Source organism: Canis lupus, chromosome 2, assembly GCF_003254725.2.
Source record: "Canis lupus dingo isolate Sandy chromosome 2, ASM325472v2, whole genome shotgun sequence".
Classification (NCBI taxonomy): Eukaryota; Metazoa; Chordata; class Mammalia; order Carnivora; family Canidae; genus Canis; species Canis lupus.
The window spans coordinates 68,494,578-68,517,427 of NC_064244.1; the positions used below are offsets into that span (position 1 = coordinate 68,494,578).

Below are 22,850 nucleotides of genomic sequence, written 5' to 3' on the forward strand. Positions count from 1 at the left end.
TTGCTCTAACCAACCAGAAGTTATGGAGAGGAATTTAAGCAGCAAGTTTTTTTGTGTCAGTCTTATGGCTCTAGTTTATTTTATATGTAGTGATTTGTGTAAATGTGTTCTATTTCCTTGCACGTAAGTTTGTTTAGAGCAGGGGCTTCAGCCAGTTACTACTTTGTAAATATTGGGTGCTTAATATATTGTGTTGAATGAATCTTACAAATAAATACTTTTTTTTCTAAGCATGGATTCCTCCTTATTTTCTCATTTACTCCAGAAGTTGATATTGCCCTCCCTGCAAGGGACCTTAGTTCAATTCAGTAAATATTTATTGCTTGTATTCTTTATTCAGATTACTTTTCCATCCTGAGGAATGTGGGGTTATGAAGGGGAGGATGAGGACCTGACAAAACTGAAAAGCCTCTATTCATTCACCCTTTTTTGCATATTTTTATATTTTCAAAACTATTTGATTATTTTGCAAAGAGTAGTACATAAGATGAATAGTAAATCAGCAGTGCTGTTACCATCCAAGTTGAATCCGAGTTGATTTATTATAAAGGATCTTTTGTTTAATATAGTTGTAACTAGATCAATGGGATACTTTCTCTGGGCCATCTGCTGGGGCATGGAAATACCCTCATTATATGTACACAACCAGATAGAATAGTGTTTAGCAAAGAGGAATTACTTTTGTGACTTTTCTTGTTCAAGTGTGTGTTAAACAGTATTCTGTGTAATTCTCTCTTCTTTACTGTTATTTCGCTGATGAGGAACCAGAATTAACCAAAGTTAATCTGTTGTCTCTTAATTAATTAATGCAATCTGTGATTCTCATTAAAGCCAAGCATGTAGAGGAAGTAGTCTATTTTCTGTATTGGTCTTCCTGGTATACATAGTAGCCATATCTATGAAATTTTCATCTCCTGGAGTGCATGAAAGAGGGAACTTGTCCATATCTGGCACACTGAGATCTTTGTCTTGTCAATTTAATAATTAGAAATGCCCTGAAGCTGACTGGGTGTGTGGGTGGGTTTAATTATTTGCTCCCATCTTGAGGCAAAAGACTCTTTCTCCTCTCTCAGTTGAGCTGTTTCCTGCTTTGCGGATATGAGGTGGGTAGGTCATAAAGCAATGTTGAGGTTTTCATGGTTCATGAACTTTACAGGTTTCCTAAGTGTCGTGGAGGCTTACCTTTTGTACATTGGGCTCTTGGATATTCTTGCAGGAATCACTTACATAATTTAGACCTAGTATAACATGAATGTGGTTATGTTATAGGTCAAACCGTATAGTTATATGTAGAAAAACAAATGACTTTTTTTTTTTAAGTTTATTATTTATGAGAGACACACAGAGAGGCAGAGACATAGGCAGAAGGAGAAGCAGGCTCCCTCCAGGGAGCCTGATGTGGAACTCGATCCCAGGACCCTGGGATCACGACCTGAGCCAAAGGCAAATGCTCAACTTCTGAGCCACCCAGGCGTCCCCCCCAAAAAATGACCTTATTTGTAGGTAACCTGTAGGTAGCCAAGATAACATAGTCCTCTGCTCCTTTAGTATGCTCTTCCTTTATCCTGCAGAAAAGCCTCGTTCACTCTGGCACTTCTTCATTTTCTGAACATAGTTTGTTGTCAGTTTATCAAGTTTTATAAGATGGCAGAGAAAAGAGGTCTCTTTTGGCCCTGTTCCAATAACTTAAAGGGGGAAAGTATAAAGAATTTGACTTCAGTGGATTGGGAAAGGGATATGTGGTGAGAAAGGACTGGTGTGGAGTTTACCCCAGGGTATTTGATCACAAAAGAACATGGAGATTGAGGTGCTAACAGTATCTCTGAATTTTTTTATGTAGCTGTTACCACTGTCTTGTGTGTCTCATGTCCTAGATGAAGTTGTTCACAGTGATTGTGTTTTCTATGTGGTCAAGAACCACTGAGCTCCTTTGAAGAGGGTACACTGTGGAGTTAGCAGTTGTCGGTGAACTGACTGCAAATCTGTCTAACCTGTAGTTGTCCTAAAATTTCAGATCTACCAAATTCTTCTTATGGCTACTTAATTGGTCTTTTTGTTCATACGGTTCCCCAGCAACCCACCATGGATCTTCAGGACAGCCTTAAAATTAGTGCAAAATCTAGACTTTGCACTCAGTTGACTCTACAGAATAGATTACTGATTAAAAGAATTGCAGTGATAGACTTGCTTATGCATACTTAATGACTTCATTCTTGATTGTTAAAATGGGCTATGAATCCTCATTTTTGAAATTATGTAGGTTTTTTTTTTTATGCTTTGAAAGCTGAGAGAGATATCTAAGCAGACATTTGTACCTTCCTTGCCCATTTCCACAGGTCCCCTCTCTTAATGTTTCATGCCTAATTACTGCAGTGACCTCTTTGCTTAGCCTCCCCATGTCTGTTTAACTTTCCAACACCCCATTTTACGGAGGAATGTCAGATTAATTTTATGAACTAAATTTTTACGATGTTACTTCCTGTTGCTGCCTATTTATTGGATTAAGAGTCCAACGTTTTGGTGCTCCAGGAATCCTCACTGGTCACTAGACTAGTTGCCTTTTCCACCTCTCTTTACTGCTTCCCTGTATCACTGGCTAGACTCCTTTCTTCTTGGTGGGCACTGCCCCACTTGCTTTTCTTTCCTTCTTTCTGTCTAAGCTCTTTGTGGAGAGTCCTTCCCACTCTCCTCTTACTCTGAACTCTCTCCTTCCTGTACAGCAGTCCTGACCAGTCCTATCACCAGGGTAATGTTCCTTTCTTCATCTGAAGTAGGTCCTCAAGTACACTATCAGTGTGCTTATCTTAAAATGAATGCCTTCTAGCTATATCAGTTTCATTCCTGATAGGTTTTTCTTTTTAAGAAGTTTTTTCTTTGGGCAAAGAGTGTCTTTTACTACTTTTATTTCTAATTTCTGGTAGTGCCTCTACAGACTGTACATTTTCGGGGCCTGTTCAAGTAATACTTTACATTTTGACATCAGTACTTCAGATGCTGAAACTCTTGACATTTTTCAGTAGCCAGAAAAGCAGTAGCGATTTTCCAGATGTGGGAGAGAATGTCAAATTTTCCCTCATTGGCCAGGCTTAAGTGATTTGTATCATTCCATCCTTAGCGGTGGAAGTGTTGCTAAAGACGTTAGATATAACTATTGACAGTGTTTATGAAAAGTGTTTAATAGCTGAAAAATATTTTTTATAAAACCTGTTAATTTTATATACTGCATAATTATAATTATGCAAAGTATTAAACTTTTCTTTTTTAAAAGGAGTACATTAGATTTCAACTGAGGGAGATATTTACTTACGAGACCATTAATGTGGAAATTTGTTTTCAGTAGTGAGCATCTTGACACCTAGATGAACAGCTTAAGCAATAATTACTAGGTGCCAGGTTCTGAATCTGCCAGTAGAAAAATGTGAAAAAATTGTAGCAAATATTGGTTCTTTGGGTTTATTTTATTTTAATTTAATTTAATTTTATTTTATTGTGATTTGAATGAAATGAAGCAGAGTAAAGGTGTTTTAACATTTAAAAATAATCTTTATAAGTATTGCCTAGCTGTTTAAAAAAATGCAGGGCACATCCTTAATTAGTAGATATATAAACGGGAAGTGTGAATTGAGAAGATCCTATTCCTTAAACTTTGAAGAGAAAATAAAAATTCAAACACCACCTTCTTTATACTTACTTTTAATTAAGAAAGTAACTGGCTTATGATTAAATCTTTGAACATGTTCAACATTCCTTACGTAGACTACAGTTTTCAGAGTGGATTAGATGTCATTATCTGCTTGCTTAGAAATATTTGAAACATATGGTCTGAGCTCTCTCCTTAAAATTGCCACTGATTTTGTTAATGTGAAATTAGGTTGAAGTGCAAGTGTGTCTGTTTAAGAGAAGGTGTCTTATTTGTAAGGAATTCCATACTACTATAATCTCAGTTTTATTTATTAGAAAATAAATTCTAAATCATAGAAGTATATTATATTTTGTAACAAGTCATTCATAATGCCACCACACCAATAAGCATCTATTTCAGTTTTTAGTTTTCTTTACAATTTTGATTCAAAAGGGAAGGGTGCACATGCAATTTTGTATTTTTCCTTTAAAAGTTAGTGTTCTTTCGTAAACATTCTGTATAGTCATTGTGGCTGGTTGGGGGAGCTTGCATTGTAGTACCACAGCTACCTAGGTGGACATTTACCTTCTCCCAATGTTTTTGCCCGTAGACTTTGAATGTAGAGTTTTTTTCCTTTTGAATTGTCTTTTTACTGTTGTGTTGAGATAAATTATCAGGAACGAATGTGACACTTGATGTATGTGTTTTCTAAACTCTTTCCAAAAGAATTGTCCTAAAAGTGAATGGGTGTATACCTTTAAAAAAAAAAAAAGGCCTATAAAGTATATTGATGTATGCTTTTATATTTAAGCTGTTTATTGTTAAAGCTTTTTAAATGACTTGTGAGTGTAGTTCATAGTATTTATGAAAGCATTTTGTGTATTTGATATCACAGTAATCCTTTATGGTATGAGGGGGCTAAGTAGAACCCCTAGGGCATTAAGATTTTGAGAAGGGATTTCTGAAAATTACACAGTTGTCATATACCAGAACTCTGCCTAGAAGGTGTGATTGTCAGTGGTTATCAACTATATATTTTATTTCAGGCAGTTCTGAGTTTCTTTCTTTGAGTTCATGTCAAATTCTTCTAATGCAGTAAGAATGTAATCAGAATATGTACTAAGAGATTCAGAAATTTGGGTGGGGGGGGTGCTGTATCTTATCACCTGGGTAAAATAATACCAGGTATTTGCTGCATTGGTTACATTCCAGTGATGAAACTAAGCTTGTGTTGGAAGATTGCATTGCCAGGTAACATGATCAAACCTGATCATGCCTGCAGGGCTGTAGCATGCATCCCTGTGAATAGTACTCTTTAGGAAGCCTATATCTGCTCTGAGAGATAGCTCTATGCAGCCTATGTTGAGTGTGTGAGCAGTTACCTGCTATTTTATTCCTCTTGAGTACAGTACTTGCTGTAGTGTGCATTTAGGATTGAGATCAGAAAACATCACTGGTACTTTCCTGTGCAAATATTAGTAGTGATGGTGTGGTCAGACAAGTCCAGGCCTTAATAATACTCTTGCCTCTTTATTTCTGCAAAACTGTAATCCTAGCTCTTCTTTTGTTATGGCTCTTAATTTTATAGGATTTATGCTGAAGTGGCCTGGGTGATGGTGTGCTCACATCTGCTAGCTGAGTACCTAGGAGCATTTCATTGGCTAGTGCTCTTAAGTCATAGTAGCAGCTGGTTTTCTGAGTGATTGCTCAGAGCTCAGCATTCTACTGTTTTTTTAACAGAGATTTCATTTAATGTTCACTACAGTTCATTTTATAGTAAGAAAACTGAGGCCGAGAGGGGTTAAATTCTGAGTTGGGATTTAAAATCAGTTTGGTTTTAAAAATGATTTCAGAGCACTGGCATATGTTTTACTGCTACTTTGTTTCTTAAAATAAGAATCCCTTTATTGTCTCCACATCTGTTTAAAGGGCTCTTAGTGGGCGTTAATGTTGTGATTGATAGTGCAAGTGTGGCTTTGGGTATTGTCTCTTTTGTTAGATAATAAAAGAGAAAAGGTGTTTCCAAGCAAAATTTAGAGGTTTTCTCAGTGGCTAACATTGCTTGTAAACCAGTGCTTGGTTTCTCTCTTGTTCTCCAGAAGCCTCATGAATAAGCTTACTGATTTCTTTACTTTCTATACCTCTTTTCAAGCTGAGATAAATAGTGTTGTGTCTTTTTCCCAGAGATTTGAGAACTGACACTATTGAGGGGTTGGGGCAATTAGGAATACCATTTAATGGAATAATACAGGGAAGAGTACAAGGTCTGTTGTATAGCTGGGGAGGATGCTGGGATTCCCCAAGTCCTGGTTCTCAGTTTGTAGGTCTTGCAAGGGATTTTGATCACTAATTAAGAGGTGGTTAGATTATGGGATTGATCTACACTTAACAGAACCACAAGAGACTTCTGTATGAAAACCAAAATGTAGTTTATTAATTTATGATGGGAAATAATAACTCAAGTGGACAGGGTAATTGTGTTCAGTGATCAGCATGCTTGGTAACAGGAGGAAGCCAAGTTCTCCTAAGAAGTTTGCTTGCTAAGCAGAATCTGAGCCAAGGAAGTTACTTGGATGTTTTTAGTGGTTAGTGTAATCAGGCTGCTATCTAGCTTGTGCATTAATTGCTTTCATAAGGATAGACTTGTTTGTGCATCATATGCCCTCTACGTAAATATGCCAACTGGGTCATACTACCTCCATCTGACTCCCTGGGTCTCTTTTGCTTTTGTTGGACCCATTCCTAATTTCATTTATCTTCCTTTAGAATCTCATCAGTCTTTTAATCCTCTTATTGTCTAATCTTTCTTTAAAGTAAATTTTGTAAACTTCTGCTATGATCTTTTTGGTCCTGTCAAAGAACAATTTTTTTTTTCCCCAAGTTCTTGATGGGGTAAGCAGGAATTGTCTTTTCATACAATAGTTGGATTTACACTTTTGGTGATTCGATTTAGGTGTGGCTTGAGTGAAGATTTGGCAACTCCAGGTGTTGACTGATGCCAGTGGGTTGGAGAACCAGTATGTTTTAGCCAGTACTGTATAGAAATTTTACTTCCGGAGAGGTTGCTATTGAATTTGAAATAACAATTGGATACTCATCATCACTTTGCTTTATTTTGTAATTCAGTAGATTATAGCTTCTTTTACTATGATCAGATTTGAACAGTTAATGTCTTTATTTTAGTTGCCTTGAATATGTGACTGCTACTAGTTTTTAGTAAGCTTATACTAGTTTTTGGTAAGCTTAACATGTCTAAGCTGGTCTGATTTTGCAGAAGTTAGCACATTTTTTAATACAGAAAAGGGTATAAGACCAAGGGGAGAACATGAAATGGAAAGCATATAATTTTTCCCAAATTCAAAAGCACTTGGATTTTAGATATAAGAAATAGAACAAGAAAAACAAACTCTTAAAGAACGGTGTAGACTATCAAAACAACCCTATTCAAATGTATTCACAACTGTATTAGTTCCTATTGCTACCTAGCAGATTACATAAAAATTTAGTGCCTTAAAAAAAGAGTTGTTTATGCCTCACAGTTTCTGTAGGTCGTAACCCAGTCATGGCTTCAGAAGATCTCTGTTTCAGGGATAAGCTGCATTCAGGATTCCAGGTGGGGCTGCAGTCCTCTCAAGAGTTCAGGTAGGGAAGGGTCAGCTTCCTGGCTCACTCAGGAAATTGATGTCAGGAGTAAGTTCCTCACAGGTTGTTGGATGGAGGATGGGGGTGGGGAAGGGGGCTCAGCTCGCTCCTTCCTTCCTTCCTTCCTTCCTTCCTTCCTTCCTTCCTTCCTTCCTTCCTTCCTTCCTCCCTTCCTCCCTTCCTCCCTTCCTCCCTTCCCTCCCTCCCTCCCTCCCTCCCTCCCTCCCTCCCTCCCTCCCTCCCTCCTCCTTCCTTCCTTCCTTCCTTCCTTCCTTCCTTCCTTCCTTCCTTCCTTCCTTCCTTCCTTCCTTCCTTCCGACATAGAGAGAGGCAGAGACAAAGGAGGAGGGAGAAGCAGGCTCCATGCTGGAAGCCCGATGCGGGACTTGATCCCGGGACTCCAGGATTGCGCCCTGGGCCGAAGGCAGGCGCCAAACCGCTGAGCCACCCGTGGGTCCCCGGGGGGAGGGGAGGGGCTCAGTTCCTAATGAATTGATGACCCATGATCTCTCCTTATTTTATTTATTTATTTATTTATTTATTTATTTATTTATTTATTTATTTATTTATTGCTATGTAAACTTCTCTGTATGGCAGGTCACAACATAGCAGTGAGCTTTGTCAAAGTGAGCAAGGAAGAGGGCAAGTGAGATGAGAGCAAGAGGGCAAGGGAAAGAAACAAGATGGGTAGTCAATTTTTTGTATATCTTGAAAGTGGCATGCTATCACTCTTACCATGTGTTATTTCTTAGAGAATAAGGGATATAAAGGGATGGGGATTATATAAGGGCATGAGTACCAGGAGGCAGAGGTCATTAGGAGTCCCTTCTGATGCTGTTTACCACACAGGTGAGGGGTGGAGATGGTTATGTTTTGGAGGAAAATGAGAAATACTAGGTTCTGTGAAAGATCCAGAGATTTGGAAGAGCTTTGCTATGTTTACTTCTGTCTTTGCCCACATCCCTTGGGTCAGTATTTAAATTTTCTTCCATTCGCAGAGCACTCTTGGCAGCCCATGGGTTCCACCTTTCCCCTTCCCAGAATTGGCATGCTAGCACCTTCCTCCCACCTCCTTTTCTTTATCTCGTACACACTTTGCCCTTTCAGTCCAAGCTGTTTTCAGTGATAATAGCTAATTGACTGCCCAACATGTGGAGTTCTAGCACCTTTGGGGCTGCTCCTATAAATCTCTGTGTGGGATTTATATTTATAGCAGTGGTTAATAATGGGAGACAGTGTTGCCTTTTTGTATTCTACTAGGGTCTTGGGGGTTTTGGTGTGTCTTTCTTTGAGACTTGTTACATCTGTTACTACTTTGAAGTAGAGTCTTCACTTTTTAGCACCTTTTACATGTTTGTTGTGTTGTTGTTTCCTTTTGAGAGAATTTGGCCTGGAACCTGCCTTGTTTACATGTTTACCTGCTTTTGCTGGCTTTGCGTGTTAGCCTGGCAAACTACAGTGAAAGATGACAGGATTCCAGAAGACTTTTTTGAAGCCTTGAGTTAGTTAAAGGGCTGCTGTTTTCAGTCAGTAAGCCTGTATTTGCATCTGGAGGGTGTTCCCTGAAGCACCTTTTCCTTGAACTTTCAGTGAAGATTTCCAAATCGGTGTGAAGAGGGATGAGCACCATACTGAATATATTTTGATCTCTTCAGCTATCTTTCCGTTATTATATGGAGAACATCCACTATTAATATGAAAATTATCCAAGTGAGGTGTCTTTCTGCCGGCATTCTTTCTTGTACACACTCCCTACAAAATACAGGAGAAAAACTACAATTTTAATTGGAAAAGATAACAACCAATAGGGAGATATTCGTAATCGTGTGAGAAGGCATTTTTGAGACCAAAAGAATAAAAAAAGTTTAAAAACAAGAATTCTTGAATTGTCTTTGAGTAATTCACATTAATTTTCAGTATCCCTTCTCTGATTTACAGCAATTTTGCCTTGGTGTGATGCCACTGAATACATTTATTGAGAACCTTCTATATGGTGGGCATCATACTAGGTATTTATTAGCAATATTTCTAATCACCAGAACCTGAAAATTATTTCTTTCATTAGTATGGAGAGGATGAGACCCAGGACAGTTCGGCACTTCATCCTAGGACACATAAAAGTTGTCTAGTCCTTCACTTCTTGACCCCACTGCTTAACTCTCCCTCTCTGCCACCTTTTTCCCTATCCTTGGCTCTCTCATTCCCTCAAGTTAACAGACCAGCTCTGTTAACTGAGAATAAACCCAAGAGAGGCTTGGGTTGCTAGGAATTGATTGCTTATAACTTCCATACTCATCTTCAAAGACCTATGTTTGCTAAATGTCAGACCAGAATGTCAGACCAGGACATTTTAGTGAGTAAAGCTGATGATCAGAATGAAAAATAATGGAAGTCTAGTGGAATTTCGCTTTATAACCCTGGTCATTAATGCTTTGGTCTTGTGCAAGCTGTACTGGGTTTTACTTGACGATTACTTTGCATTTCTTTGGTCATAGCTTGTTTAAAGTTCTCATATTGGTTTAGGGCTCGTTGTGTGTACATTTCTGTGAAGCATGGAATGTTTTGTGAAGTCACTTTAATGGTATTACTAAGTTTTGGTAAAATTAACTGAGGTTAGGAGATTTTATTTCCCTTCCAGTAATGGGGAAATAGCTCTTCTGTCTTTCCAAAATCTTGGAATAGATTAGTGTTGTGGTTGAGAAGCTTTGTTTGTTTTTTCTTTCTGGTAATGAAAGTGGTTTTGGTGAACACAATCTCTGTGTGTAAAGGAGGTGAGTTTTGCCTCTAGTGTTCCATAGCTGGGGTCTGAATTCATGCCCCAGCTTGAGTAACTTTGTATGGCCAGTTAGTACACATGTAGGCAGAAGTAATGTTTTAGTAGTTGTAGGTACTTTCTTTTCAAAAGGAGTCTTCTTAGCAAGCATTTAGCTAATAACACTCCCCTTCCGCCCTACTCCCCCTTAAAAATCTTGGCATAGGTTAAGAGAATAATTCTAGATATTTAAGCCGAGTCTCTATTGTGGTGGGGTGATCTGTGGCCCCTCCTTGACTTAGGCCTCTCTGTGACTTTTGCGAAATAAACAGTAGTGTTCTGAGCACAGTCTGTGTAGTCAGAACACCGTGATTAAAGACCTTCAGGGCACATGAGCATCTGCAGTACCCTTGTCTAAAAGAAAGTGTTGACTGCTGTACTTTCATCCTTTATGAATTCTTTAAAAGCGTCTATTATTTTTAATTTGCAGCAGCTCTTGCCAGGTAAAAAGTTTTGGGAAACAGATGAATCCAGCAAAGATGGACCAAAAGGAATATTCCTGGGTGATCAATGGCGAGACAGTGCCTGGGGAACATCAGGTAATCTAGATCTAGCATCTGTACTGTGATTTATGCCTGTCTTAGAGCTCCTTTCCTCAGCAATTGGCAAGTCATGAATTTCACATCAGTGACATAAGCATGTCGAGCAGTGTCCTGTCCTGTAGTATAATTGCCGTGAAGGAGCTTATAATGATGTAATTTATTAAAACATAATTAACACAAAATCAAATCTTCAATATTTTATTGAAGTGTTAGCCACAGGGGAGTGGTCTTATTTGAAACGACCATAATTTCAGCTATAACTTCTTGTTCTGTACTGCTGTCAGCATACTTGGAATCAGAAAATCCATGCCTGCCATTTGAAGTCCATGTTTCTTTTTCCTCCCCTTGCCCCCCCCCCCCCCCCCCCCCCGTGTACTGTGTATGGGATGATCTATTTGTAAATGTGGTTGGGGCCAAATCAAGTCACCGGGCACGGATGCTTTTCTGACAGACTACCCCTAAAGAGGGATGGGGAGAACCTGAAAGGCACACACTGACAGCAGAAAGAAAGAATGGAGGCTAGGGAGGAAGGAAAGAGAAAATCCAAAAGCTGATGTGCTGTGTTACGGCGCAATGTAAAAATGGAACCTCAGATGACAGTGAGTCATCCAAAAATATCAAATTATGTTGTTGGTTTTAAAAAGGGCAGTAAAATCACATTTTGTTTTAGTAATAATACCAATAAAATATATTAAAAAGAAATTCTGCTACTTGAAAGGGTATCCACTGTAGCTAGATAAACCAGTTATGCGAACTGCTGTATTGCTCTGCTGTCCTGGATATATGAGGAGTGTGTTCCGTTTTCCTTAGTTTATGTAGAATTTTATACTTAGGGAAAAACACAACAGGAGGTTTTGGCACACCTGACCATGGCAGACTTCCTGATTCCCAGTCATTGGTTTATCCATGAGACATCACTCATAATTTGTTTGAGCCTCTGGCTGCACTGTATCATGCTTGTGTATCTTTTTTGTAGATCATTCAGTTTCCCAGCCAATCATGGTGCAGAGAAGACCTGGTCAGAGTTTCCATGTGAACAGTGAGGTCAATTCTGTACTGTCCCCACGATCGGAGAGTGGGGGACTAGGCGTTAGCATGGTGGAGTATGTGTTGAGCTCATCCCCGGGCGATTCCTGTCTAAGAAAAGGAGGATTTGTAAGTTGGCTTGAGGAACTTGTTCCTATATCTCTCTTTTTTTACCTCCCCTAAAGCAAAACATGCCTGTTTAGTTTCCTTAGATATTCACAGCACTAATTACAGTGTATTTTAAAACACTTTTATTGCAATTAGATGCCAGCAAACACAATAGGAGATACAAATTGAACTTTTAAAAACCAGAGACATGGTGTTTTGGGGGGGATACATTGATAATAATGTGAGATAGAATTGAAATCTAGTTCTCAGTTCATCGGTCTATCAGAAGACATTTTTAGTTTAAAACAAAAAAAAAAAAGAAGGAATTAAAATAAGAAAGCTGAAGCTGGGGTGTCAGTAGGCAGTAGATCTTAGAGTGGTGATTTGCCAATTCCCAAGAATCCTTAAAGTGGATCGGGTATGTAGGATCATTCTTACTTTGCTTTGTTTTATTGTGGGATGATCTGGCCCTCTTTGAACAGCTTTGCCTCGCATATACCTGGCTTGTCAGGAAACTCAAAGTTCTTTTAATTCTAGATCTGCAATTTTTTTTATTCATCTCCATTTTACCTCTCTGATGCTCGATTGTTGCCAAAGCAGTTTCTCTGTCCATAACTTCTTCCCTTTTAAGTCTTAAACCGTCTTCCTCAAGCATCTTCGATGGCCTTTCTTTCTCAAAACTACTTCTTTCTTGCCATCAACTCTCTAGACCTAGATGTCTTGTGATGCGTTTCCATTTGAGGCATCCTCATTCTGTGTTCTGTGCCTGATTTTATATTCCAGGTGATAGCCAGGAGGCCACAAGAGGCAGCCTGAATCTGTCTTCCCTCCTTTCCCCCTGACTTGGCTTGCTCTGTACCTTTTCACAGTCCTTTCTGTGAAATCTTTTTCAGCCAATACTGTTTGTTGGCAGTTATAAAAAGGCCTTCTTTCCCCCAAATCATATTAATCATTTTGCCTCCATAACTATCTTATCTTACCTTACAGCTTTTGTTGTCAGTATTTTTATTGTCCTGTATCTATCTGTTGCTAGGTATCAGAGGCATGGTCTTGTTTTCCTCATTCTACCTGAAACTTCTTTAGGGTAGCAAGAGTTCATTCTTGGTGCAGCTTCCTCAGGTGTCAAGTACAATTCCTTCATATGTTAGTGGACATTAAATGAATGTTGATTTGGTTTGCATGAGGGTAACAGGTGACATTTAAGATAACCAGAATTCACATGGAGTTAGCTTTTTTCTAGGCCTGCCAGAGATGATGCTTCAGCTGCCATTGACACTTGCCATGTGGCTGGAGCTTTTAATTGCACAAGAAAACCAGAAAAAATTAACTCTCTAATAACATGTTTTAGATTACTCCCAGCTTCATACCTAGAAATTTGGCGTGAGGAATTTAGCCAGGAGAGGATATTTTATTTTTATCATGACCCTTAGGATGATCAAGGGACTGAACTGGGGCTTTTGTATTGAGTCTTGAGTACTAGTCATTCCAAAGCTGACCTGATTGCTTCTGAGTCTTTTGATCCTGCAGATACATAGGTTAGGTTTAATGGCTTGTGGATCAGGTAGGAAATGCCTTCTTTATTTGAACCTTCTCAAAAGACTTCTTGGGAAGAATAAGATCTACCTGTTGGAGGTGAGGAATGGATTCGGCAAAATTAGCATTTCCTTGTCCCAAGGGAAGGATGGTGTTACTTCTCTTTTTTTTACCTTAACTCTGGTTCACCTCTTTTTCTGTCCTCACACTTTCCCCATCTCATGAGTTCAGATTTCTCCGAGGAACTGCTGCCTGCTAATTTCTGTGTATAACTTTTAGTTATTTACTGTGGGAGAAAAGTTGGTATTGTGGGTAGGTAAGTTGTCAGTGTGGTGAGCTGAAACCTGTATGACTCTTGCCTTGAATTCTCTCTCATGCTTGTGACCAGTTTCTAATTCTTGGGTATTAGCTAGGAGGCACACGGGTTACTTACTGTAAAGTTTGTAAGCAAGCAGAAAAATAATAGGAATTAGGAGAAAGAGAAAATGCTGGGATGGAATTATTATTTTTACCTGCTTCCCTCTTTTAAGCAATTACTTCATCAGTTAATCTTATGACAGAACATTATCTTTTGCATTCATTGTCTTGTATTCAATTTTGTAAAGATGGCATTAATTCCCAGTTGTCCTGAGAGACTGGTAATTTTTAGCTTTTGTACAGTATTGTCACCAGAGGAATTTAAGATCTCAAAGTTAAGAGGTCAGAAAATTGAGCTCTCACAATCAGGTAATTTATCAAGCTTCTGAGGTTTGCATAAAGATAAATGAAACTTCTCCAAATCTGTGTTCCAAATTCTCAGAAGGCAGATTGTGGGTAATGAAATACTATTGCATATTTTGACTTGAATTGTGTCTAATGGGTGATCCAGGAAGACTGGTGACATCAGGCTACCACATTGCATATGTAGTCTTTTGGTGGATGGAGGCCTAAGGATTGGTGAACTACTTTTATCGGCTACTTTATCAGCCTGGCTTTGCTCTGCCTGTTGGTTATTATGAGTTTGACCGAAGCTCTGGTCATGGAAACCTGAGTCAACTTGTTGGTTGTCATGGTATGGATTCATTTTCTTGGAAAGGTGAACCACCCCTCCCTCCCTCCTTTTTTTTTTTTTAAATCTAGTCTGTTACTGAAAGAGTTCAGAAGTCAGGGAAGAGAGAATATCTACTGCTTTTTAGATAATTGTTCTAAGAGTGGCATTTGGTGGTTTATGGGTCAGAGCACTCACATATTTTCACTTTGGGTAGTTCTACCCCCAGTAAACTGTGGAGAGGCTCCATTTTAATTCCAAGAGCTGAAAATATCATCTCTGATGGTATAATGAATGTAGACCTCAAAGCAAGCACTTAAGCGGCCATTCATTCTTGGATACTGATGACAGGTAATTCAGACTCTAATAACCTTTCAGTTAAAGATATTTTAGAACTAAAGTAATGTACTCATTCTACAGTGATTTTCCACTTTCAGTAGGGTTGTGTCTTGGTTACAGCTTGAATGAAAGTATTTGTCTAGCTTTCCTGAGCTTTCTTAAGTTCATTTTGATTGTACAAATGGACTTGGTTGAGTACTTTTGGCTTCTGTGATGAGAGTACTTTCAAGCTGACAATAAGAATCTCAGAGTATTTTGTTTTTAGCACCCACTGTAAAATTTGGTACTTTTCTGCATATGAATCAAAAACTTCAGAGTAGCAGTTTCAGAATAATGGGAAAACTCAGAATACCAGTTCAGTCAGAGTCAACACTTTAAAATTTTCTTTTCGTATCCTTTATTTACTTCTGGAATAAATAAAATCCCCCCTCAACAAAGCATGGTTCAGAATGGTTACAAAACCACCTGTGACTACTGTATTGTGAGGCCACTGAGTGAAATATCCTGTCGAAGAACCCTACTGTTTATATTTTGGAATACCAACCAATCTTCAAATAGATGGAAGTCTACCCAGTCAGAAGAGTGGATTGTAATGTCTACTTTTCTGGTTTATGATGCCTAGGGAAATGAGAAGACCACTTAAACTTCATATTTAGGTGAAGATCACCTTAACCTTGAAGAGGAGAGATTTTTACTTTTTTTTTTTTTTTTTTATTAAGATTTTTACCTTTGATAGGCCTTTCTACTTGTGTGTAGAGACTGGCTGCTTTCTGACCTAGAGGAGGCTTGCATACTTCTAGCAATTAGTTTGGGTCACAAAATTTGATAACTGGGTTTTCTAATCTTCACTGTATTTGTTTTAGGTAACCATTGCTACTTAATTTATTTTGTTTAAAAACTTTGTGCAGGAAAAAAACCCAAAAAACATAAAACAATTTTGTGCAGTGTAATGCAGTTAGAAGTCAGGGGTTTGAATTTCAACTGAACCTTAATGTTCTCCTCTGTGAAATGGAATAATTAAAAACCCACAAAGTCTAACTCGTATGGATGTGTAATATATATGAAAATGCTTTGTAAACCTCAGAGAATCTTGCTCCGCAAAGTCTCTGGGACAATAGCATTATCACTACCTGGGAGCTTATTATATATTATCAGTTCAGAATTTCAGACTCTACCCCAGATCTATTTAATCAAAACCTGCATATTCCCAAGACCCTCAGGTGATTTGCATGCATACTGAAGTTTGATAAATACATAATTTTCTTGGGAGATTAAATTGCCAGGAGGCCATGGATCACATTCAGAAACTTCATCTATAGGATAGAGCCCCTTCAGATTTGAGCTTCCTTTGAACAAGAATCTACATGCTCTACTTTGTAGTATCAAGCTTTTAACTATTGACTAAATAAAAAGTTAAAGCAACAACGAACTTTCAGAAAACTTGTTTTGTTTTCATCTCTGTAATAACAGATGCCATTCTGCATGGTCACGATAGTTTTTTGTGGGACCTCCCCCCCAGTCTGGTGGTTATCACAGCAGAGGGGACACTCTTCTTTTCTCTATACCAGGAATTAGTTTATCCATGTACTCAGTACCTGGTATATTCTGTGTTCCACTGTCTCTAGAGTGTACACCTACCTCCCCACTTTGTTCATTGGGATTCATCTTTCAAATGGTAATATATAATAGTTTAATTGCCAGTATTTCCATTTTAGCAGTATATAAAATGATGATATGTTTTATAAATTGATTTGATGAAATGTAGTAATTGATGGTGGCTAAATTCTGCACATCTCAGGAAAATCACTGGTACAAGTGGCCTAATGATCAGAGCCAGAAGGATTTTTTGCAGGGGGAGAGATATAAGAAATCTAGCAATTTTGAGGCTTTGGGAGAGTGAAGGGTGAATATGTCTGAAAACGGCAGTGGGGGAAAAATGTGAAATGGAATAAAGTACTTTTAAATTTTTTTTAAGAAAAATTTTCACTTTATGAATTGTCTTATTGAATCCTTGAAACAACCCTTTGTGGTAGATACTGTTGTCCCTATGAGTTTATAGATGCAAAAAATGAGACTTAGAAGGGAAATGGTAGGTCCCAATTCAAACTTTGTTCTCATTTCAAATATGCAAAATACTCCTTTTTAGAAAGAAGGGAGGAAAATTACTAATCTCATTGAATATGACTTGTTCCATGGAGCTTTGTGGTAAGATCACTGCAGTAAGAGGAGAAATTCTCATTTCTCTAGCTCATTCAGAATTTTAATAGATATTCTCTGAAATATTCCTCCTGTTGTGTGAGGCTTTTGAGGAAGCTGAGCCAGAAATGGATGGACTCTGATTTCCACAATATAATGTTCTTGTCTCTATCTGCTCTCTAATTCTTTGGTATCTCGCAGTGGAGCATAGTCTTGCATGTCTGTGTAGACAGGACATCTCAGAATCCTTCTTGGCCCCTCTCGAGATTTTGCTTGGGCTGGGCTACGTGCATTTTGAGTACTCATTGGAGCTTATATTTGACTGCAGGTTTGGGTTAACATTCATTTAAAGGAAGCCCACAATAAAAAGATGCTGCTATTAATCCTTGTTTTTTCTTTTATTTAGATAACAGACTTTTCAGTACTATTATTATGTATTAGGTAATGTGTGACAAAAAAGCCAAACAAAAACCCTGCCTTTATGATGCTTATGTTGGACTTAATTACAGTGGTTCTCATTTTGAGTGCTTATTAGAGTTGCTGAGGAGAAGCTTTTTATAACACTTGAGGGAGCTTCTACAGACCAATTAAATCAGAATCTCTGGGTGTGAGCCCAGACACTTGTAAATTTTAAAGATAGTGATGTTCAACACTAATCATACAGCCACTGCACTGTGAAAATGAGTGTCCCTGGGAGGGCCAGATTGGCTGTATACTTATATTAGAGTTAAACCACTTAATTGGGGGGCATTTAAGAGTTTTAATCTTGATATCTTGGATAATATTATACAAGAAACACCATCCCAGTGCCTAGCTTTTGCTAATTGTCATATTACTTTTGTATAAAGTGATTTATACTTCATAAATCCTTTGCATATGCATCATTTCATAACTATTCTGCTTTAAACAAAATTATGCCTGTGCTATAGATGAGAAAACCAAGACTCAGGTTTATTGACCTGTCCAAAGTCCTCTGACCAGTTAGTGTTAGCAGTTGAGATAGAATTTAGGTTCTGTGCAATCTGGATTAGTTCTTTCTGAAAGACCACATAGCTATGAATACCTACCCTTATCTTAAATATTAAAAGCATCTGTAAAAATCCCATATAATGTACTCCTGTTCTTTTCTTTCTAGGTGTTCACATTTCTAAGAGACCAGTTTTATAATCCTAAACCCTGCATTCTCTCTCTCTCTCTTTTTTTTTTTTTTGTAAAGATTTTATTTATTCATGAGAGGCACACAGAGAGAGGCAGAGACATAAGAGGGAGGAGAAACTGGCTCCATGCAGAGAGCCCGATGCGGCACTCGATCCTGGGACTCCGGGATCATGCCCTGAACCAAAGACAGATGCTCAACCGTTGAGCCACCCAGGTGCCCCTGCATTCTCTTTTAATAGCAGACTTTTGAGAAGAAGTCTTCCCACTTGTACTCTGGGTATAGCTAAAAAATCAGACGTGTCAACCGTTTTTATTTTGGACTGCTGTTAACTTACTGAACTTTTTTCTCTTAAGTAAACTCATTATTGAAATGTGACCTGTTTGCTGAAAAGTGTTTAAGTCATAAATGTTCATCTGCATGTATTTCTACAAAATGAATACACTCAGTGACCATCCAAATCAAGGAATGGAAGCTTCTCGTGGGCCCCCTGCCTTCAAATCAAAGGAACCTATGGTTCTGAGGAATTTATAGCCTACTCAGAGCAGAAAGCTCAGGGAGCTATATTTTATATGAGTAGACTGTACAATATGGGTGAAAAACAGCCCATCCTAGGGATTCCTTTGAAAATCTTCCACTGGCAGTATAACTAAGAAAGTTAAGTATCAGTGACTGTTTTCAGGCCATGGTAGTCAGCTTAGAGACAGGCCCAGCAGCTTCTCAGGAGGCCTTCTAAAGGGTCACCAAGGAGAGATACTACTGTGTTGATTTGGTGAGTGAATCTCCCCTGTCACCAGCTTTCTTGCTTGTTGGTGACATTTCCTACTGCTTCTTTGTTCCATTTCCTTCCTATTTTTGCCTGCAAACCTTTGGTACTGCTTATGAGAAATTGGAGCTGGACTGTTCCTTCTGAGCCAGTGACTTGATTTATAGATTGATGGAAGGTTACTTCGGTGTGTTAGTGGCATGATCTTTCTAATACTCTTGTTACTGACATTAATAGTGGCCCATTCAGGCTGAGTTGTTTGTTATCTAGACTGTATCACTATCTCCTAGAGTCCTATGATAAAGACAATGGGAGGATCCTTCTTATTTTAGTAGTTCAGTTTTATAGGATTTTTTGGTCATATCAGTTTACTTTCTCACATTTTTTTTTTTTTTGAACTTCTGCCAAGCACTGTATTCAGTGCTGGGGATATGAAAATGAATACATGGTTTCTGTCAATTTTACCTTTGCAGTAGGAGGGAGTTATTGTTTCTGGATGTTTTGAAAGATCTTTATGTCTTTAGAATCTTATTATATTCCCATCTGTGCTTTGGGATCTCACTATGGTGCTTAATTGGCTGTTATTCACTCCTTTTGAACCAATATTAGTCTTACACTTTGAAGACTCTACTGTGAAGGTCATATCTCAGTGGCTGCCAGAACTGTAGTTTACCGTCTTGGATGTCACATGAAATGAAGTTGTATGTCCTTTCTGTGTTCCTTCTTGTACGTATTCTTTGGTTCATATTAGCCATGAAATCTTTTTTCTGTGTCTTGAACAGAGAATGATTTTGAAAGGAAAATGGACTCTCAGCTGGCAGGTGAAAGAAAGCTCTAAGAGCTCTTTCTGTCAAGATTCATGAGTTACCTGTTCTGGGCCAGAGATCACCAGGAATTACTCTGAAAACATCCATTTATTTTGCATTCATGGGCCTGCCTGATCAAAACGAGCATCGCTGCCCCAGCCTCCATTACCGGTCCTCCCCTATCCCAGTGAAATTTGGTTATAGTGACTGGAAATGCTGGGACATAGCTCTCATCTTTTTCTCTCATTGGTTCTTTTTTGACAGGAGCTTAATTTAGTCCAGGTCTATTTGTTTCTTCCTTTGCCTAGAAGTCAGTGGTGAGGACAAGCAAGGTTGCTTCTCTCCCGTTTTATAACAGCAAAGATTACTTACCATTTGGTAGGATTCTGCAAAGTTCTGTGAACCGTGTCAAGTCACTCCACCAAATCTTCTTTTCCTTTTGGAGATCAAGGCACATTTGCTTTATATGTACAGGTCTTAACTTAGGACCATATATATTGTTTAACCATATATGTTGGTTATGAGGGGGTAGACTTCATTTCCTTAGAAGAAAAGGCATCAATGTGCTTAGCACTAAAACCGTTCTTTTAGGTCTAGTCTTTCAGTCTTTGTAGTTTGAAACACTTGAGAGAGAAAGTCTGCTGCAGCAACGATCCCGCTGAAGGGGCTTCCTCGTAATCTCAAAATGATCTGGTATGGGAACTGGCAGAGAGTGAAAGATAAGCACATCTTAGAGTATCTTGGTGAAAGAAGTTCACAGTTAGATTTAACATGTTTTGAAAGCTTAAAAAAAAAGCCTGATGATGGGTGAATTATTGATGCAGTAAGCCTGAGATAGAGAGCGGAGCTGGGGCGGTGCAAATTGGCAGGGCATGTGTCCCAGGGCCAAGTGGAAGATAACTGAACTGGAATGATGTCAGACTGCACTTAGCTCAGTACTTAGAAGTAAGGGAGTTTACACAGGCAATGGTAAAGTAGGAAATTCTTTTCCTAGGCTACCACTTTCCAACTATACTGTTAGCTGCCATACCTGGGGCTTACTAGGAGTCGTGCTATCATATAGAGTTAGATTTGGAAGTAGAGAAGTGGGACCAAGGGATGTAAAGTTGTGGCTGGGCTTTGGGTAGAGAGGAAAAAATGGGATGGTGGGACGTTGGGCATGGTAAGACTGTCCTAAACTCTGTAACATAATTGTATGTCTGTCTCCCCCATTTGGCAAGACTCTCTGCAGTGTTCCTGCCTCTGTGTTGTCTGTTAATTAGATTGTAATGTCTTGAAAGGGCACGGACACTATCCTGTTCTAATTAGCATCTAGTGTAGTCTGGTGTCCACAGTGGTTGCCCTCTATTGTTAGTTGATGATGATTAGTGAAGCTGAAGCTATTTTTTAAACAGGGCCCAAGGGATGCAGACAGTGATGAAAACGACAAAGGTGACAAGAAGAACAAGGGTGCGTTTGATGGAGATAAGCTAGGAGATTTGAAGGAGGAGGGTGATGTGATGGACAAGACGAATGGTTTGCCAGTGCAGAATGGGATTGATGCAGACGTCAAAGATTTTAGGTTTGTATGTTTTACACTTCTGACTTTTGAATGGGGGCTATGGGTTTTTGTTTTTATTTAGCTTTATTTGGATTTTAGTTTGTTTGTTTTTTTTCCTTTTTCTTTTTCTTTTTCCCTTCCTTATCTATCTTTTTTACCAATTGGGTCCAGTGCAGGCCATACCACAAAGACTGTAAATTTACTGGTAAGGTGGAACTTTTTAAGAGCTGTCAGTGCCTGGTACTTTGCCAAAACAATAGCTTTTGCATTTGCATAGGGCTCTATTATTTGCAGAATGATTCTATAAATATTGTTTCAGTGATTTTCAAATATTAAAATCACCTGAGATGGATGCCTTGGGACTTTCCCTAAGTTTCTCCCAAATCACTAGCTTAAGAGTAACCATGTCACTAATGAAAGTATGTCCTCTCTCTGGCCTGTTAGTGTGGAGAGAAACAGTTGAGAACTTACACATTATTTTATTCCAGACTCCTAAGCTCCCTAGGGAAGTGGGTGGGTCAGTGTCCTTTTCCTCAATTTGAAGAACCAGAGATGCAGCTTACATGACTTGTTTAGTCGTCTCCCTTCCATGGATGCCTCTCATTCCATCTCTGGTCATGATTGATTTGCAGGTTTTACCCTATAATTTAATATACACGCTATTCAAATGACATAGTATATTTGTCTTCCACACTTGGCAATATTCTTCACTTATATAGGTAACTTTTAGTGCTCATGTATAATTTTAAATATATAAAGATCCTTGGTCAGTGATATACAGGTAGAGAATTTAATTTTGAATAATTTTAATGTTAGTCTAAAGCTAATATATGTGTGTCTAAAACACACATCTGTCTTTGATCCTGATACCTACCAAAGCCAAAATTAAAAATTCATTTTGGATCATCGTTTGCAGAATAACATTCATTTGTTTAGTATTCCTAATTTAGTTTTTTAATCATGTGAGTATAAAGAATTATAGTCTTTAGAGTAAATTTGAGGCACAGAGTAATAACCACTTACCTAAGGTCTTTCAGATAAAGTGGATAACCTTTCCATCATGAACTTCAGGCAGCCTGTAGCAGGGTTTGGTAGTATTTGACTTCTGGCTGGGTGGTGGTGGTAGGGCATGCGTGTGAGAAGGAATAGGGCAGTAGCTTTAATTTGTGCCAGTGTAGGGTTTCTTTGAGGGCTGAAGGTCACAGAATGTAGTCACAGGCTACACTCCCCTTACTAGAATGTAACAGTGTTCTATGTTAGTCTGATTTGGAATTACATTGTCCTGCAGTTCTTTTACATAGGGTGATTCAGTCCTGGTCACCCAAGATAGTGCTCTTTTCTGCCATGTCCTAGGATATTTATTAATAGTGCCCCCTTTTTGCTCTTAGAGGAGTATCCTGGTTTGGATGATAAATTATACCTTCACAGTACTTTTAATTCTTAGAGTTGTTTCTTCATCAGGGGCATATCCTAGATAATGAGTTTATTTTATAATTTTGTAAGGTTTGCTTCTGGTTTCTTAGAAGGGAAGACAGGCTTAGCACTGACCAGTACTACCAAGATAATACTTCAAACTTTTTTTGCCTAGAAAACATTTTTTTTTTAATAGAATCATTCTCATATATGGAATTTTCGCCTAGAAACTACTTTTTCCATCAGCTCTCTGTTTGAAGAGTAGGTGTTACTTTTGAGGGGGCTTAGTTTACTACCTGCCTTTTAGAATCTTTCCGTGGTT

At 38.5% G+C, this 22,850-nt stretch overlaps 1 protein-coding gene and 1 long non-coding RNA gene across 27 annotated transcripts in view; one reads left to right on the forward strand and one right to left on the reverse strand.

The window, feature by feature from the left end:
* Nucleotides 1-22,850, forward strand: part of PUM1 (pumilio RNA binding family member 1) — a 134,083-nt gene that overhangs the window by 53,608 nt on the left and 57,625 nt on the right. For 14 of the 23 annotated variants that reach the window (XM_035713267.2, XM_035713268.2, XM_035713254.2 and 11 more), the window contains 3 exons: nucleotides 10,507-10,615; nucleotides 11,595-11,773; nucleotides 20,970-21,136. The exons of 4 other annotated variants lie outside the window; for them this stretch is intronic. In XM_035713267.2, the coding sequence (XP_035569160.1) occupies nucleotides 10,507-10,615; nucleotides 11,595-11,773; nucleotides 20,970-21,136 (455 nt within the window). The remainder of the gene's footprint in view (nucleotides 1-10,506; nucleotides 10,616-11,594; nucleotides 11,774-20,969; nucleotides 21,137-22,850) is intronic. 5 more of the 23 variants (XM_035713270.1, XM_035713271.1, XM_035713285.2 and 2 more) reach the window with 2 other exon arrangements.
* LOC112660640 (uncharacterized) lies at nucleotides 7,782-22,395 on the reverse strand. Of its 4 annotated transcripts, none has more exons than XR_007407905.1 (5): nucleotides 22,139-22,395; nucleotides 21,587-21,755; nucleotides 19,948-20,277; nucleotides 11,482-13,375; nucleotides 7,782-9,016 (listed from the first exon to the last, which is right to left on the reverse strand). It is a non-coding gene; the product is annotated as an uncharacterized LOC112660640 (long non-coding RNA). The 4 variants fall into 4 exon arrangements; XR_007407904.1 differs by having other exon boundaries at nucleotides 11,482-11,755; nucleotides 22,139-22,383; XR_003137109.3 differs by having other exon boundaries at nucleotides 11,482-11,755; nucleotides 19,948-20,011; nucleotides 22,139-22,382.